Source organism: Scyliorhinus torazame, chromosome 20, assembly GCF_047496885.1.
Source record: "Scyliorhinus torazame isolate Kashiwa2021f chromosome 20, sScyTor2.1, whole genome shotgun sequence".
In the NCBI taxonomy this organism is placed as follows: domain Eukaryota; kingdom Metazoa; phylum Chordata; class Chondrichthyes; order Carcharhiniformes; family Scyliorhinidae; genus Scyliorhinus; species Scyliorhinus torazame.
Genome location: NC_092726.1, coordinates 22,031,475 through 22,046,827, shown reverse-complemented (window position 1 = coordinate 22,046,827; position 15,353 = coordinate 22,031,475). Strand labels below are relative to the sequence as shown.

The 15,353-nt window shown below is 51.0% G+C and overlaps 1 protein-coding gene across 2 annotated transcripts in view; it reads right to left on the bottom strand.

Annotated features, from left to right (window-relative positions):
• Positions 1-15,353, bottom strand: part of grk5l (G protein-coupled receptor kinase 5 like) — a 217,546-nt gene that overhangs the window by 108,539 nt on the left and 93,654 nt on the right. For both annotated transcript variants that reach the window (XM_072485911.1, XM_072485910.1), the window contains exons 5-9: positions 11,593-11,693; positions 9,444-9,536; positions 7,110-7,173; positions 3,929-4,069; positions 2,480-2,670 (exon numbers count right to left, since the gene is read on the bottom strand). In XM_072485911.1, the coding sequence (XP_072342012.1) occupies positions 2,480-2,670; positions 3,929-4,069; positions 7,110-7,173; positions 9,444-9,536; positions 11,593-11,693 (590 nt within the window). The remainder of the gene's footprint in view (positions 1-2,479; positions 2,671-3,928; positions 4,070-7,109; positions 7,174-9,443; positions 9,537-11,592; positions 11,694-15,353) is intronic.

The following is a 15,353-nucleotide window of genomic DNA, read 5'->3' as shown; positions in this document are numbered from 1 at the left end:
GTCCTGTGTGGAAATTAGCTAACGCAACATTATTCAATGCATGTGGAACCAAAATGCAGATTTAAACTCCCTCGCTGATTCCTGGGCAGGAGTCAGGACAATTGAGACAACACGTGATGAAGGTAAAATGTCATATTTTACACTTGTTGCAGTAATGTCATTAAAAACCCTGGTTTGAGATACATGCAGAAAGTATGTCTGCTAAAGCTGTGATTACGGGGTCGTAAAAGTGAGGTAATCACTGATTTTAACCATTTACTTGTGTCATGTGAGAGTACCTTTAAGAAATGGGTGTTCATAAATGGGCGTGTCTATAAATATCTGCAGTGAGAGTACCTTTAAGAAATGGGTGTTCATAAATGGGTGTGTCTATAAATATCTGCAGTGAGAGTACCTTTAAGAAATGGGTGTTCATAAATGGGTGTGTCTATAAATATCTGCAGTGAGAGTACCTTTAAGAAATGGGTGTTCATAAATGGGTGTGTCTATAAATATCTGCAGTGAGAGTACCTTTAAGAAATGGGTGTTTATAAATGGGTGTGTATATAAATATCTGCAGTGAGAGTACCTTTAAGAAATGGGTGTTTATAAATGGGGGTGTATATAAATATCTGTAGTGAGAGTACCTTTAAGAAATGGGTGTTTACCACTGCAGTGATGTCAGAGAGTGGGTGGAGCTGGGCTGTCTGTCAGCTTTTAACTTTTGTTTTAGGCTGTTTGCTGCAGGGTGTGTTTTAGTTTCGTTTTCAGTGTTGGAGCTGAAGCCAGACAGAGCAGGTGTACTGCTGATCTCTCTGCCATCAAAAGACCATCTCTTGATCATTTGGTGAATTCAGAATTATAAATGTTCTCAGTAGTGACTTGAACCTGATGTGCTTCTGTTAAAAGGTGTTTTTAAGTTGTATGGATGTTAAAAGGAAAGCTTAAAGGATTACTTTGTGTTGTATTCTTTGGGGGTTGTATTTGAATTAATGGTTGCTAAGATGCATGTTCTAAAAAGTTAACTTGACTTCATAGAATAAACATTATTTCGCTTAAAATTCTTTTTTTCCATTTCTGCTGTCCCACACCTGTAGAGTGGGCCGTGTGCTCCCCATACCACAATCTAGTAAAAGTTGTGGGTCAGGTGAACTCCATGAAACACTGGGGTTCTCTAAACCCTGGCCCACAACACTTGTTTACAGATAGATGGCTAATGGAACGTTATTTTGATTTTGGAGGATCCCTCGGGTGTGGATATTTTATGAGGGATGCTGCTTAATCCTGGATAAACAGGTCATGGGACACCTTAGCGGGAGACCGAAGAATGCAGTCTGATGTAATTTTTTAAAAAACCTTCTACAGCACCCAATTCATTTTTTCCAATTAAGGGACAATTTAGCGCGGCCAATCCACCTACCCTGCACATCTTTGGGTTGTGGTGGCGAAGCCCACGCAAACACGGGGAGAATGTGCAAACTCCACACGGGCAGTGATCCAGAGACGGGATCGAAATGGGATCTCGGCGGCGCCTTATGATGTAATTAAAGGGTGAGCCAGACCGGTCTGCAGCTTGTCACAGGATTTTAGTCTGACACATGGAAGGTTCTCTCCACGGTCCTTGCACGGAGACAAGCAAGTAAACCTGATTGTTAACTTTATTTATAAGTGGTCTTTGAACAGTATTGATTTGCTTAACTGGAAGATATATATCTATGGTGGGAGGGGGTAAGTTAAAGTTGAACTGCAAAGCTGTTACCTTGTTGCTAATATGATTAATTTGGTGTTTAAATAAAAAATTATTTTTACATATAAGATCCTGATTGGTCTCCACTCCCGTGGCGATGTGTCATTTCCTATCAGTCTTACAATTTGCAGATTCTTGGGTTTCTTGTCCTGGATCCTAACACCAAGCTCAACTCGAGGTCCAGTTAACGAGTCAATTTCTTGCCCCAGACACGGAGCTCTCAAAGCTCCGTTGCCTTCAGTTCCCTCCAGGCCTGAGTGACTCAGATGGGGCAGGCTATCGGCTCCGTGAGTCCCCACTCGGGGTTTAACCCTACGCTCGAGAAGCAGGACGAATCCCGTGCGCCTGCCTCGTTTCCCCACTAACCTTCGAAACAGCCGCCCTACGAGCATCAATCTAAATCATTCCTAAACGCAATCAAGGATCACCATAGGTGTGACAGCCCGTCAAGGCCAGATGTTTGAAATAACTAAAATGGCCGCCAGAAAGTGACCGGCTGTCTGAAATAACTAAAATGGCCGCCAGAAAGTGGTTCAAGGTTGGTCTTGGAATGTCCTCGTGTGGAGTATGAATGAATTCAGGAGGAAATGAACTGTTTGGCCAGGATTAGGAAGCTCCAATAATTGGGTAGGATTGAGTTTACCAGAATAAGAGTGCGTCAAGGCCGTCTCTTGTTTGGTTATTTGGCATTACAGCAACAACTGGTTATTTACGTAGTTTCAGTGCGAATCCAAGGATCGCGGCCTTACTCACCGATAGGCTATTCCCTCACGATGGAGATGATGCAACCCACAACAGATCTCAGCCGCGTAAAACACAACCCGTTCCTTCTCAAATCCGGGGTTTCCCATGCTGTAGATGTGGAACTTCAAATCGCCCCCATTCATGATGGTCAGGACCAAGCAGAGTGCGTCCTTCGTCTCGTACGCGTATGCCAAGCTCACCTGGAAAAGGAAAGCTTTCGTGAACTGCCCGGCGTGGGCGATCGGAGCTGCGCGGGCGTGACGGAGGACCCATGCCTCATCCTGGACACGCTCAAGTCCCCAACACACTCCAATCCCCAAATATCCATTTGTTCATACTCAAACCCACGTCGCATTCACACGCCCTTGCGCGTCTTCAGGCTGGGATGGGAAGACATGAAGAGGGGAGGGGTGGGGGGGGGGGGGGGGGGTGGAGGGAGAGGAAAAGATTCACGAGAACGGTGCCAGGGACTGTGACATATCATAAATGTAAGAACGGCAAGGGTTAATGAAATGTCTGAATCAACCACTAGGGGGAGCTAGATGTACAACTATACAAGACATTGATGCTAAGCCTTGTGGGTGAGAGGCAGACTGAAGGAAAGATAGTGTGAGTGAGAGCAGATCATAGTTACTGTGATAGTGTGGAGATCATAGAATTTACAGTGCAGAAGGAGGCCACCCGGCCCATCGAGTCTGCACCGGCTCTTGGAAAGAGCGCCCTACCCAGGGCCACACCTCCACCCTATCCCCATAACCCAGTAACCCCACCCAGCACTAAGGGCAATTTTGGACACTAAGGGCAATTTATCACGGCCAATCCACCTAACCTGCACATCTTTGGACTGTGGGAGGAAACCGGAGCACCCGGAGGAAACCCACGCACACACGGGGAGGATGTGCAGACTCCGCACACAGACAGTGAACCAATCCGGAATCGAACCTGGGACCCTGGAGCTGTGAAGCAATTGTGCTAACCACAAGGCTACCGTGCTGCCCTCTAGAGAGAGATGAGTAGTAGATGAGTGTAGATTATATATTAATTATCAACTGCGTATTTATAGGAGTACCTGTCAAATCCAAATAGGTAGTGTTAATAAATTTATAGCATGGTTCAAGTTCAAGCTATTTTGTGGTCTTTGTGAACATAACGACAACCATCCGGAATTTATCAACACAAAGAGCACCACAGGGACCAGGGACTTTAGTCACGAGGATAGATTGAAGAGGCTGGGACTGTTTTCTTGGGAAAGAGAAAGTGGGGGAGGAGAACTGATCGAGGCGTTCGGGGAGGGGCTCGCTCTGTCACTTACCCAGCAAGCCTGCATCGATACGTAGGGCTGAATCGCCTCCTGTGCTGTCACCGTTCCAGGGTTGGACATACCTATGCAGCATCCATTACATACAAACCCCACTTAATCTGTGTCACTGATCACGAGATGGTCAACGCGATACTTACCACAAATCTGCTGTTCACTTTTTCCAAAATCTGTTTCTCGTTCAAGGCCATCGTCTCCCCTTTCCTCTTCTTGATTCTCTTCTTCTCTAGTTTTTTACAAGCGTACATCTTCCCAGTGGCACGGACCTGGCAGGCACAGACCTTGGGTAAAGAGGTGTAGAATAAGCCCAATTCTGCATCATGAGAGAGAGAGAGAGCAAGAGAGAGAGAGCAAGAGAGAGAGGAGAGAGAGGAGGAGAGAGAGAAGAGAGAGGAGAGAGAGGAGGAGAGAGGAGGAGAGGGAGGAGAGGGAGGAGCGGGAGGAGCGGGAGGAGCGGGAGGAGCGGGAGGAGCGGGAGGAGAGGAGACAGAAGTGGAGAGCGAGGAGAGGGAGGAGGAGAGAGGAGGAGAGAGAGGAGAGAGAGGAGGAGAGAGAGGAGAGGGAGGAGAGAGAGGAGCGGGAGGAGAGGGAGGAGAGGGAGAAGAGGGAAGAGCGGGAGGAGAGGGAGGAGCGGGAGGAGAGGGAGGAGCGGGAGGAGCGGGAGGAGCGGGAGGAGCGGGAGGAGAGGAGACAGAAGTGGAGAGCGAGGAAAGGGAGGAGAGAGAGGAGGAGAGAGAGGAGAGAGAGGAGGAGAGAGAGGAGAGGGAGGAGAGGGAGGAGAGGGAGGAGAGGGAGAAGAGGGAGAAGAGGGAGAAGAGGGAGGAGCGGGAGGAGCGGGAGGAGAGGAGACAGAAGTGGAGAGGGAGGAGAGGGAGGAGAGAGAGGAGGAGAGGGAGGAGAGAGAGGAGGAGAGAGAGGAGGAGAGAGGAGGAGAGAGAGGAGAGAGAGGAGAGGGAGGAGGAGACAGAAGTGGAGAGGGAGGAGAGAGACAGCAAGGCATGGCGGCCAAGAAAGAGATCGCAAATGGGATTGGGATAGGTGCTTGATGACCGGCACAGGTGCAGTGGGCCCAAGCGCCTCTTTCTGTGGGGTAAAACTCTATGGCGATAGGCGGTTAGCACTGCTGCCTCACAGCGCCGGGTTCAGTGACGGCCTTGGGCAACTGTAAGTTTGCACATTCTTCCTGGGTCTCCTCCCACAATCCAGGTTAGGTGGATTGGCCGCACTGAATTGTCCCTTCGTGACCAAAGATGTGGAGAGGTGGGGAGAGAGTAGGGAGTGGGCCGGGGCTCTTTCAGAGGGTCGGTGCACGCTCAATGGGCCGAATGGCCTCCTTCTGCGCTGTAGGGATTCTAAGATGGCAAGCTCTCTGGAAAACACTCAATGCCACACAAGATCAGCTGTCCTGTCCCAACATGCGATGGTGGAAGAATCACCAAGGTACAAATCAAAGAGGGGGACTGGAATGAGGGGGCACTGCTACACTCGAGAACCACTCCTAACTCTTTGGGTCAATGGGCAACGCTGGCATTTATCACCCATCCCTAACTGCCCCTTGAAAAGGTGGTAGTCGAGCCGACTTCTCGGGCTGCTGCAGCCCGTGTGGCGTAGGTACACCCACAGTGCTGTTAGGGAGGGAGCTCCAGGATGTTGCCCCAGCGACAGTGAAGGAACGGCCGATACATTTCCAAGTCGGGATGGTGAGCGACTCGGAGGGGAACCTCCAGGTGGTGACTGCTGTCATTTGAGGTGACCACGTGTTCCCAGGTATCAGTGAAAGAGGGTTGACTTGAGGCTGGGCCTTCGACATGGCCGGTGCTTGGGTCAATGTCGAGTGGTTCGGTTTCAATCTTATTGGGGCGTTTCAGCAGATTGATGCAACCGAGTGGCTTGCGAGGCCTTTTAAGAGGGAAATGACGATTTAACCACATTTCTCTGGGTCTGGAGTCACATGCAGGCCAGACCAGGTAAGAACGGCAGATTTCCTTCTCTGAAGGATGTCAGTGAACCGACAACAGTTGATAACAGTTTAATCGTTACTGTGATGAATCTAGGAAATTGTTATGTATATTTTATATTTATACTGTTATTTAACAAGCCTTGGTTTAAAATACAGACAGGCAATGTGTCTGCTAAAGCTGTAATTAAGATGTCATAAAAAGTGAGGTAATAATGGTTTATAACCATTTGCTTGTTTACATATAGATGGCTAATGGAACATTGTTTTGATTGCTGGAGATTCCCTGGTGCAGATAATGTATTCATAGAATTTACAGTGCAGAAGGAGGCCATTCGACCCATCGAGTCTGCACCGGCTCTTGGAAAGAGCACCCTACCCAGGATCCACACCTCCACCCTATCCCCATAACCTAGTAACCCCACCCAACACTAAGGGCAATTTTGGACACTAAGGGCAGTTTATCATGGCCAATCCACCTAACCTGCACATCTTTGGACTGTGGGAGGAAACCGGAGCACCCGGAGGAAACCCACGCACACACGGGGAGGATGTGCAGACTCCGCACAGGCAGTGACCCAAGCCGGAATCGAACCTGGGACCCTGGAGCTGTGAAGCAATTGTGCTATCCACAATGCTACCGTGCTGCCCCACAAGATGGTGTTTGGTCCTAGTTAAGCAGCACATCTTAGAGGGATACAGATGATGTGATTCATGGGAACAGCCAGGTTTGTCTGTAGTTTGCAGTTTTGCCAAAGGCTGCGAGGTCGAGCCAAGGGTCTGACAAGACAGAAGTGTATTGGATCTGCTCTTGAAAGGATCCCTCTCCAACTGTCTGTACAGATAAGCAAGTAAACCTGTTCTGCAAACTTTATTTCCAAGTGGCATTTGAACTGCATTTGGTTGCTTTATTAAAATATATGTGGTGAAGATGTAGGACAAAAGTTGACATTTTTCCTTTTGTTTAAGAACTGTTGAACTGTTAATTGTAACCTATTTCTTTGATGTTATTGCGGTTAATTCTGAGTTTAAATTGCAGTTGGTTTTGACGCAAATTAGTCAGAGCCATCACTCCTGTGGTGAAATATCCTTTCCCCTCAGTTTGGCAAATTGAAAATTTTGGGGAGTTTCTCATCCGGTATCCCAACATAAATTGGGGGCTCGTCCGGGATCCTAACATTCCCACTATTGAGACGTGCTTTCAATTCCAGATTTTGTCAATTGAATTTAAATTCCCTCGCTGCCGTGGAGGGATTCGAACCCATTCCTTGGGACCGTGAGTCCAGGCCTCTGGATTTTGTCCCCGGAAGATCGCCACTCCGCCTCAACCTGCCAATGTCATCCAGCACCATCATTGCACTCACCTCACCGAAGCCTCCTTTGCCCAGGACCCTGTACTGTCTGAAAGTGTCTTTGGTAACGGCCTGCCTGTGGGGGAAAATAAAGGACAAGCATCTGTCACTCAATTTGCCGGTCAGAATTTTAGTCTCCCCCTCCAAATAACACTGAAGTGATGGTCCACAGCGGATTCTGGAACTCGCGGGTCAAGGAATGGAACATGCTAATGTCGCGGTCTTCAATCCCTTGTCTGTGGCGTAGAACTGATTCCGGTCAACCCGTCAACTCAATAATAATAATAATAATAAATCAGGTCATGTACAAGGAGGAAACAACTGCTCCACAGGGACACGATAAAATTCTGCACAGCCCAGGACTGATAGGAACATTGGACAAACGGCCATTGTATTTCACACTGGAACCCAGTCGAACATACTCGTGCACTGTATCCATTGCAAATCACCAGATTTGTTACGATCCGTCAAGATCACCAACCCCTGCCACGCGTCCCCACCCCCCCAATTCCTGACTCTCGGGTTCAGCAGCATGCAAGACCGGAGTTCGAAAAGATGATTTCGGAAGAGCAGCGAGTTGAGGCTTCCCCGCGCCCCCAGTACCTTTTGAGAATCAGTATCGGTGGGGTGCCTCACTCCCTCACACACAGCCCCCCGCAAATCTGAACCTCCCCCCCCCCCTTCCTGCGCCAAATCCCCCTGTCCCCTGCATTTACCTGCACCCATCTTCCCGTTTCTACACACCCCAGCGACGTGGCATTCTCGAGGTTAAGACCCTGGAGATCCTGTCCGCCAATCTTTTCTCCCAGCTCCAGAAACTTTGCCTGGAGGACTTCAACAATTGTTTACCCCAGGGGCTCCCAACCTTGACCTTTCCGCGGACCGTAGATCGTCACCAAAAGCTTTTGAGGTGAATGTTGGGATATCAAATATATTGCATTTGCGGCATTTGGTGCAGTAAGGGTTAAAAGCCTGGGTTAGCGCGTGCTTGACTGCTGCAGGCACGTTTTTAAAGAATCCTGGTTTGCAAGACAGTGAGGCTTTTTTGCAACCAGAGGTGCAATTAAAGCATCGTAAAAGCTTGGGCTGATGGATTTTTGTTTGGATTAAGGGGATTCCCTGTGGAGTAGCTAATTAGAGACAGTGTGTTCAGTTAGGACGATGATGGAACTAATGGGAGGAGCTGGAGCAGCAGGCATTCTAGCAGAGAGTGTTCAGCGGGTTCCTGGAAGTCAAACCATGAAGACAGTTTCTGAAGACCTTAGCTCGAGATCCTGCATTGTTCTGAAAGGATTCAGGTCTATCTCTTAAAACCGTCTCAAAGAACATCTCTGAAGCAAATATTTAAAAAAATAAATTTAGAGCGCCCAATTCATTTTTTCCAATTAAGGGGCAATTTAGCGTGGCCAATTCACCTACCCTGCACATCTTTAGGTTGTGGGGGTGAAACCCACGCAGACACGGGGAGAATGTGCAAACTCCACACGGACAGTGACCAAGGGCCGGGATCGAACCTGGGATCTCGGCGCAGTGAGGCAGCAGGGCTAACCCACTGCGCCACCATGCTGCCCTTCTTAAGCAAGTATGCCTGAGTCTGCTGACTGTATTTTAAAGTGTATTGAGAGCTGGGATGGATCTGTTGTTTGAGTGGAAGTAAAGATAGCAGTTAAGGGTTAGTATGCTTGTTTTAACATATAACCCTATTTCTTCATGCAATCACTCCTGGAGTGAGGCATCCTTTCCTCACAGACAATTAAAATAAAATTTGGGGCTTGTGTCCGGTATCTTAGCCGCTGCGAATAATAATGTAACATCAATTAAGATTCATACGAGGTACACAATTGTGTTATAATTTCTTTCCCCCACGGAGCACCTGCAGTACTCACGCAGACCACCAGTGGTCCATGGGCCACAGGTTGGGAACCACCAGTTGAGACCAATATCACTAGGCCCAAGATGGAGCCTGCGCGCCCTTCCAACTCTGACCCCTGGGCGGCTGAGCCTTCAGTGGCCTTGGCCTGAAGCTCTGGAATTCCCGTGTTAAACCTCTCCCACCTCCCTTTCCTGCTTTCAAAGCTACCTCTTCAACCTTCTGCTCACCCGCCCTGTAATATATCCGGGTCGGCGACTGGGGAGTCAACATTCATTGCTGTCCAGCAGTTTGGGATGCTTGACGACCTGAAGGACATGAAGGGCTGACAGCAACGCCAGTCGATCATGCGGACAGGGTGACCAACACCTTCGGGCGAAACAATGGTTCCATATTCTCGGAAATGTGGGGGGGGGGGGGTCACCAAGATGGAATGGACAGGAGGAAACCCCTCGCAACCTTCAAACCATGCTCACCTTTCGAGCCACTTCCACTGCAGGAAACGATCAAAATACATACTTTCTTGGTATTCGGTGAAGGGAGCTCCGCTGAGGTATTGATGAGGAGCCCTAATCCAAAGAAAACAGTCGACATTTAGTCCCGGGAGAGCCGCAACGGCAGGGCAGCCAATGGCAATTCATCCAAGCAGTTTATTGGTCGCACAGAACTCCCACCTCGCTGAAAGGAGGGGCACGCGCCTCCCAACGTTTGCGCCGACAACGCAAAGTGGCCAAATTTCAAAACTGTCGCAACACCTTATGCCGCCGGAGGAAAGGGGGCTGATTGGCTGGAAAGTTGACTCTGATTGGCTGAGGCGTCGCCATAGAGAAAGCAAATGAGGTGGAAAGCCTGAACATATTGCCCACTTACATAACCAATTCAAAATAATTAGCCATGCTCGTCACATAGCTTATTTATACCTACTCAAAGTGACATACATTCATATAATTGGCCCGTTCTCTGCAAACAAAAGGAATATGTTCAAGCTTGCCATCTTTTTTGAATCACCCGGGAGCTTGGGAAGCCGATAGTTTCCCCTCCACTTTCTCCACGGAAACGCTTTCGCCAATAAGTGTTGGCCTGCCAACCTGATCAGCCCCCCTTTTCTCTTGCAGTAGAAATTGTTCTGAGAGTTCACAATTTGGCACCCTTGCATTTGGGGTCGGGGTCAGGTCCGTTGAGTTTATTTGCCACATTCTGTGTGGCGCAAACCTTCTATTATATTTTTGGTGTAGAGCGCAAAGCAAGATGTGATGTTTCCAACATGAATTAGTGGCACACTGCTGAATTATTACTGAAAAGCGGGGCATGTTGACGAGATTCTTCATCTTGCTGTCATTCGGACAAATACAAGAAAGCCAAATTTCAAAGGGTCACAGCAATTTTTACTTCCAATGCTCCTGTCCAACCAAATACATGAATGACGGAGGTACCTTCATAGAGAGGGGGACAAACATACTTGAGTGACCGAAATTAAAAAATAGTCAGATCGCGCGCTCCTCAAGAAACGGCTGTGAGAAAGCTTGATGTTAAACTGGGGCGCTTGGCTTTGCCGGAATTGCGAGGGAAAGGGGAGTGACACAGCGCTGAGCTTTCACAAGTGTGGATAAATTTCATCCGGACTGAGGGACAAACTTTGCTGATGGGTGATTAAACAGACAGTCAGCCGTCCAGTGTGTGAGGTCAGGAACAGGCTCAAGGAGAGAAGGGCTAGCAGGGACAGGTTGGGCTGACTGGCCTGTTCGATATATCCTGTAGAACAGGGCGTATATTACTCGCCAATCGGACTGCAGCGTTACAGGAACGGTTGCCCTGGCTTGTGCCTTATTAACTGAACCAAGTTATCCAGGGTGGCACAGTGGTTAGCACTGCTGCCTCACAGCACCAGGGACCCGGGTTCAATTCCGGCCTGTGCGGAGTCTGCACGCTCTCCCCGTGTCTGCGTGGGTTTCCTCCGGGTGCTCCGGTTTCCTCCCGCAGTCCAACGACGTGCAGGTTAGGTCGATTGGCCGTGCTTATTTGTCCCTTAGTGTCCAAAGGTGTGGTTAGGCGGGGTTACGGGGAGAGGGCCTAGGAGGGATAGGGTGCTCTTTTAGAGGGCTGGCGCAGCCAGGATAGGCCGAATGGCCTCCTTCTGCGCTGTAGGGATTCTATAGATTCCATGACTCCTCTCTGGCGCGCTTCAGGGGACGTTTTACGGTCTCCTGAGGGGCCCCGACAAGGCCTTGGTTTCAGGCCTCATCCACAATATGGCACCGCCGACAGTGCTGGGCTTCGTCAGGGACCGCGCAGAACTGTCAACCTTGACCGCGTGCGCGAATCACTGAGCCACCCAAACTCGAGGCCTGTGGCCTACTCAGTCCCGGCAACGTGGAGTGATCCAGACCACTCTGGCATTTCGGCCTAGCAAGGCAGCCAGCCCTGGGCCCAGTTGTGCTAATTTTGCGCAGCAATGGGGCACATCACGGAGAGGTAAAACCGCTTTCTCTCTGTAAACAAAAAAAAAGGCGACGCAAGACTGCAAATCCGCGAGGCCAGCAAATAAATAGTCAAAATGTCTGGTCACCGGCCTTTCACAATCTTTCAGTCAGGCCTGCTCCTGAGGAACCCTGGCCAGATACTTACTTTAAACAGTCACTGAAGATGTCTTTGCAAGGATTCTTGCCCAGGTTCTCGATGCACTGCTTGATGTGCGAGTCGCTGATTCCCGGAATATATTCGGCGGACTGCGGGGGGGGGGGTGGGGGGGGGGATGTTAAACAAAAAGAGAAAAAAAACAGCAAGGTTTCTCACTTCCAGTCTGTTGGCGATTAACACACATTGGCTACAAAGGGGGATGATGTTGGATGTGAGGAATCCCTCCCCTGCTTTAAGCCGCATTGATATACTTCGGGGTATAGTGGTGTCCCGGTTAGGTCATGGGGTGTGGGGGGGGGGGGGGGGGGGGGGGGGGGCTGGTACCGTCTTTACACGGTCTGGCCGACATCTGACTCCAGGCCCACAGCAATGTGGGTGACTTTTAAGTAGCCCAGCAAACCATTTAATAATCTTTATCAGTGTCACAAGTCGGCTTACATTAACGCTGCAATGCAGTGACTGTGAAAATCCCCTCGTCGCCACATTCCGGCGCCTGTTCGGGTACACGGAGGGAGAATTCAGAATGGCCAATTCACCCAGAGGGAATGTAGCGAAGGTTTACCAGACTGATTCCAGGGATGGCGGGACTGACGTACGAGGGGAGATTGAGTCGGTTCGGATTGTATTCGCTGGAGTACAGAAGAATGAGTGGGAAGCTGTCAAGTTCTAACAGGACTGGACAGGGTAGATGCAGGAAGGATGTTCCCGATGGTGGGGGTGCCCAGAACCAGGCGTACGCCATTTAGGACAGAGATGGGGAGAAATCTCTTCACCCAGAGAGAGGTCGGCCTGTAGAATTCATCACCACAGGAAGTAGTTGAGGCTAAAACATTAGGAGGAGTCAAATATCGCACTTGGGGAGAAGGCAATCACTGACCCTCCGACAGTGCAGCACTCCCTCAGTACTGACCCTCTGATAGTGCAGCACTCCCTCAGTCCTGACCCTCTGACAGTGCAGCTCTCCCTCAGTACTGACCCTCTGACAGTGCAGCACTCCCTCAGTACTGACCCTCTGACAGTGCAGCGCTCCCTCAGTACTGACCCTCTGACAGTGCGGGGCTCCCTCAGTACTGACCCTCTGACAGTGCGGGGCTCCCTCAGTACTGACACTCTGACAGTGCAGCTCTCCCTCAGTACTGACCCTCTGACAGTGCGGCGCTCCCTCAGTACTGACCCTCTGACAGTGCAGAACTCCCTCAGTACTGACCCTCTGACAGTGCGCCGCTCCCTCAGTACTGACCCTCTGACAGTGCAACACTCCCTCTGACAGTGCAGCAATCCCTCAGTACTGACCCTCTGACAGTGCAGCTCTCCCTCAGTACTGACCCTCTAAAAGTGCAGCACTCCCTCAGTACTGACCCTCTGACAGTGCGGCACTACCTCAGTACTGATCCTCTGACAGTGCAGCTCTCCCTCAGTACTGACACTCTGACAGTGCGACACTCCCTCAGTACTGACCCTCTGACAGTGCAGCTCTCCCTCAGTACTGACACTCTGACAGTGCGGCACTCCCTCAGTACTGACCCTCTGACAGTGCAGCACTCCCTCAGTACTGACCCTCTGACAGTGCGGCACTCCCTCAGTAGTGACCCTCTGACAGTGCGGCGCTCCCTCTGTACTGACCCTCTGACAGTGCAGCACTCCCTCAGTACTGACCATCTGACAGTGCAGCACTCCCTCAGTACTGACCCTCTGACAGTGCAGCACTCCCTCAGTACTGACCCTCTGACAGTGCAGCACTCCCTCAGTACTGACCCTCTGACAGTGCAGCGCTCCCTCAGTACTGACCCTCTGACAGTGCGGAGCTCGCTCAGTACTGACCCTCTGACAGTGCAGCGCTCCCTCAGTACTGACCCTCTGACAGTGCAGCACTCCGTCAGTACTGACCCTCTGACAGTGCGGGGCTCCCTCAGTACTGACACTCTGACAGTGCAGCTCTCCCTCAGTACTGACCCTCTGACAGTGCGGCACTCCCTCAGTACTGACCCTCTGACAGTGCGCCGCTCCCTCAGTACTGACCCTCTGACAGTGCAACACTCCCTCTGACAGTGCAGCACTCCCTCAGTACTGACCCTCTGACAGTGCAGCTCTCCCTCAGTACTGACTCTCTGACAGTGCAGCTCTCCCTCAGTACTGACCCTCTGACAGTGCAGCTCTCCCTCAGTACTGACTCTCTGACAGTGCAGCGCTCCCTCAGTACTGACCCTCTGACAGTGCAGCTCTCCCTCAGTACTGACCCTCTGACAGTGCAGCACTCCCTCAGTACTGACCCTCTGACAGTGCAGCTCTCCCTCAGTACTGACTCTCTGACAGTGCAACACTCCCTCAGTACTGACCCTCTGACAGTGCAGCACTCCCTCAGTACTGACCCTCTGAAAGTGCAGCACTCCCTCAGTACTGACCCTCTGACAGTGCAGCACTCCCTCAGTACTGACTCTCTGACAGTGCAGCTCTCCCTCAGTACTGACCCTCTGACAGTGCAGCTCTCCCTCAGTACTGACTCTCTGACAGTGCAGCGCTCCCTCAGTACTGACCCTCTGACAGTGCAGCTCTCCCTCAGTACTGACCCTCTGACAGTGCAGCACTCCCTCAGTACTGACCCTCTGACAGTGCAGCTCTCCCTCAGTACTGACTCTCTGACAGTGCAACACTCCCTCAGTACTGACCCTCTGACAGTGCGGGGCTCCCTCAGTACTGACCCTCTGACAGTGCAGCGCTCCCTCAGTACTGACCCTCTGACAGTGCAGCTCTCCCTCAGTACTGACCCTCTGACAGTGCAGCACTCCCTCAGTACTGACCCTCTGACAGTGCAGCTCTCCCTCAGTACTGACTCTCTGACAGTGCAACACTCCCTCAGTACTGACCCTCTGACAGTGCAGCACTCCCTCAGTACTGACCCTCTGAAAGTGCAGCACTCCCTCAGTACTGACCCTCTGACAGTGCAGCACTCCCTCAGTACTGACCCTCTGAAAGTGCAGCACTCCCTCAGTACTGACCCTCTGACAGTGCAGCTCTCCCTCAGTACTGACCCTCTGACAGTGCGGCACTCCCTCAGTACTGACCCTCTGACAGTGCAGCACTCCCTCAGTACTGACCCTCTGACAGTGCAGCTCTCCCTCAGTACTGACCCTCTGACAGTGCGGCACTCCCTCAGTACTGACCCTCTGACAGTGCAGCTCTCCCTCAGTACTGACACTCTGACAGTGCGGCACTCCCTCAGTACTGACCCTCTGACAGTGCGGCACTCCCTCAGTACTGACCCTCTGAAAGTGCAGCACTCCCTCAGTACTGACCCTCTGACAGTGCAGCTCTCCCTCAGTACTGACCCTCTGACAGTGCGGCACTCCCTCAGTACTGACCCTCTGACAGTGCAGCACTCCCTCAGTACTGACCCTCTGACAGTGCAGCTCTCCCTCAGTACTGACCCTCTGACAGTGCAGCACTCCCTCAGTACTGTCCCTCTGACAGTGCGGGGCTCCCTCAGTACTGACCCTCTGACAGGGCAGCACTCCCTCAGTACTGACCCCCTGACAGTGCAGCACTCCCTCAGTACTGACCCTCTGACAGTGCGGGGCTCCCTCAGTACTGACTCTCTGACAGTGCAGCACTCCCTCAGTACTGACCCCCTGACAGTGCAGCACTCCCTCAGTACTGACCCTCTGACAGTGCAGCACTCCCTCAGTACTGACCCTCTGACAGTGCAGCACTCCCTCAGTACTGACCCTCTGACAGTGCGGAGCTCGCTCAGT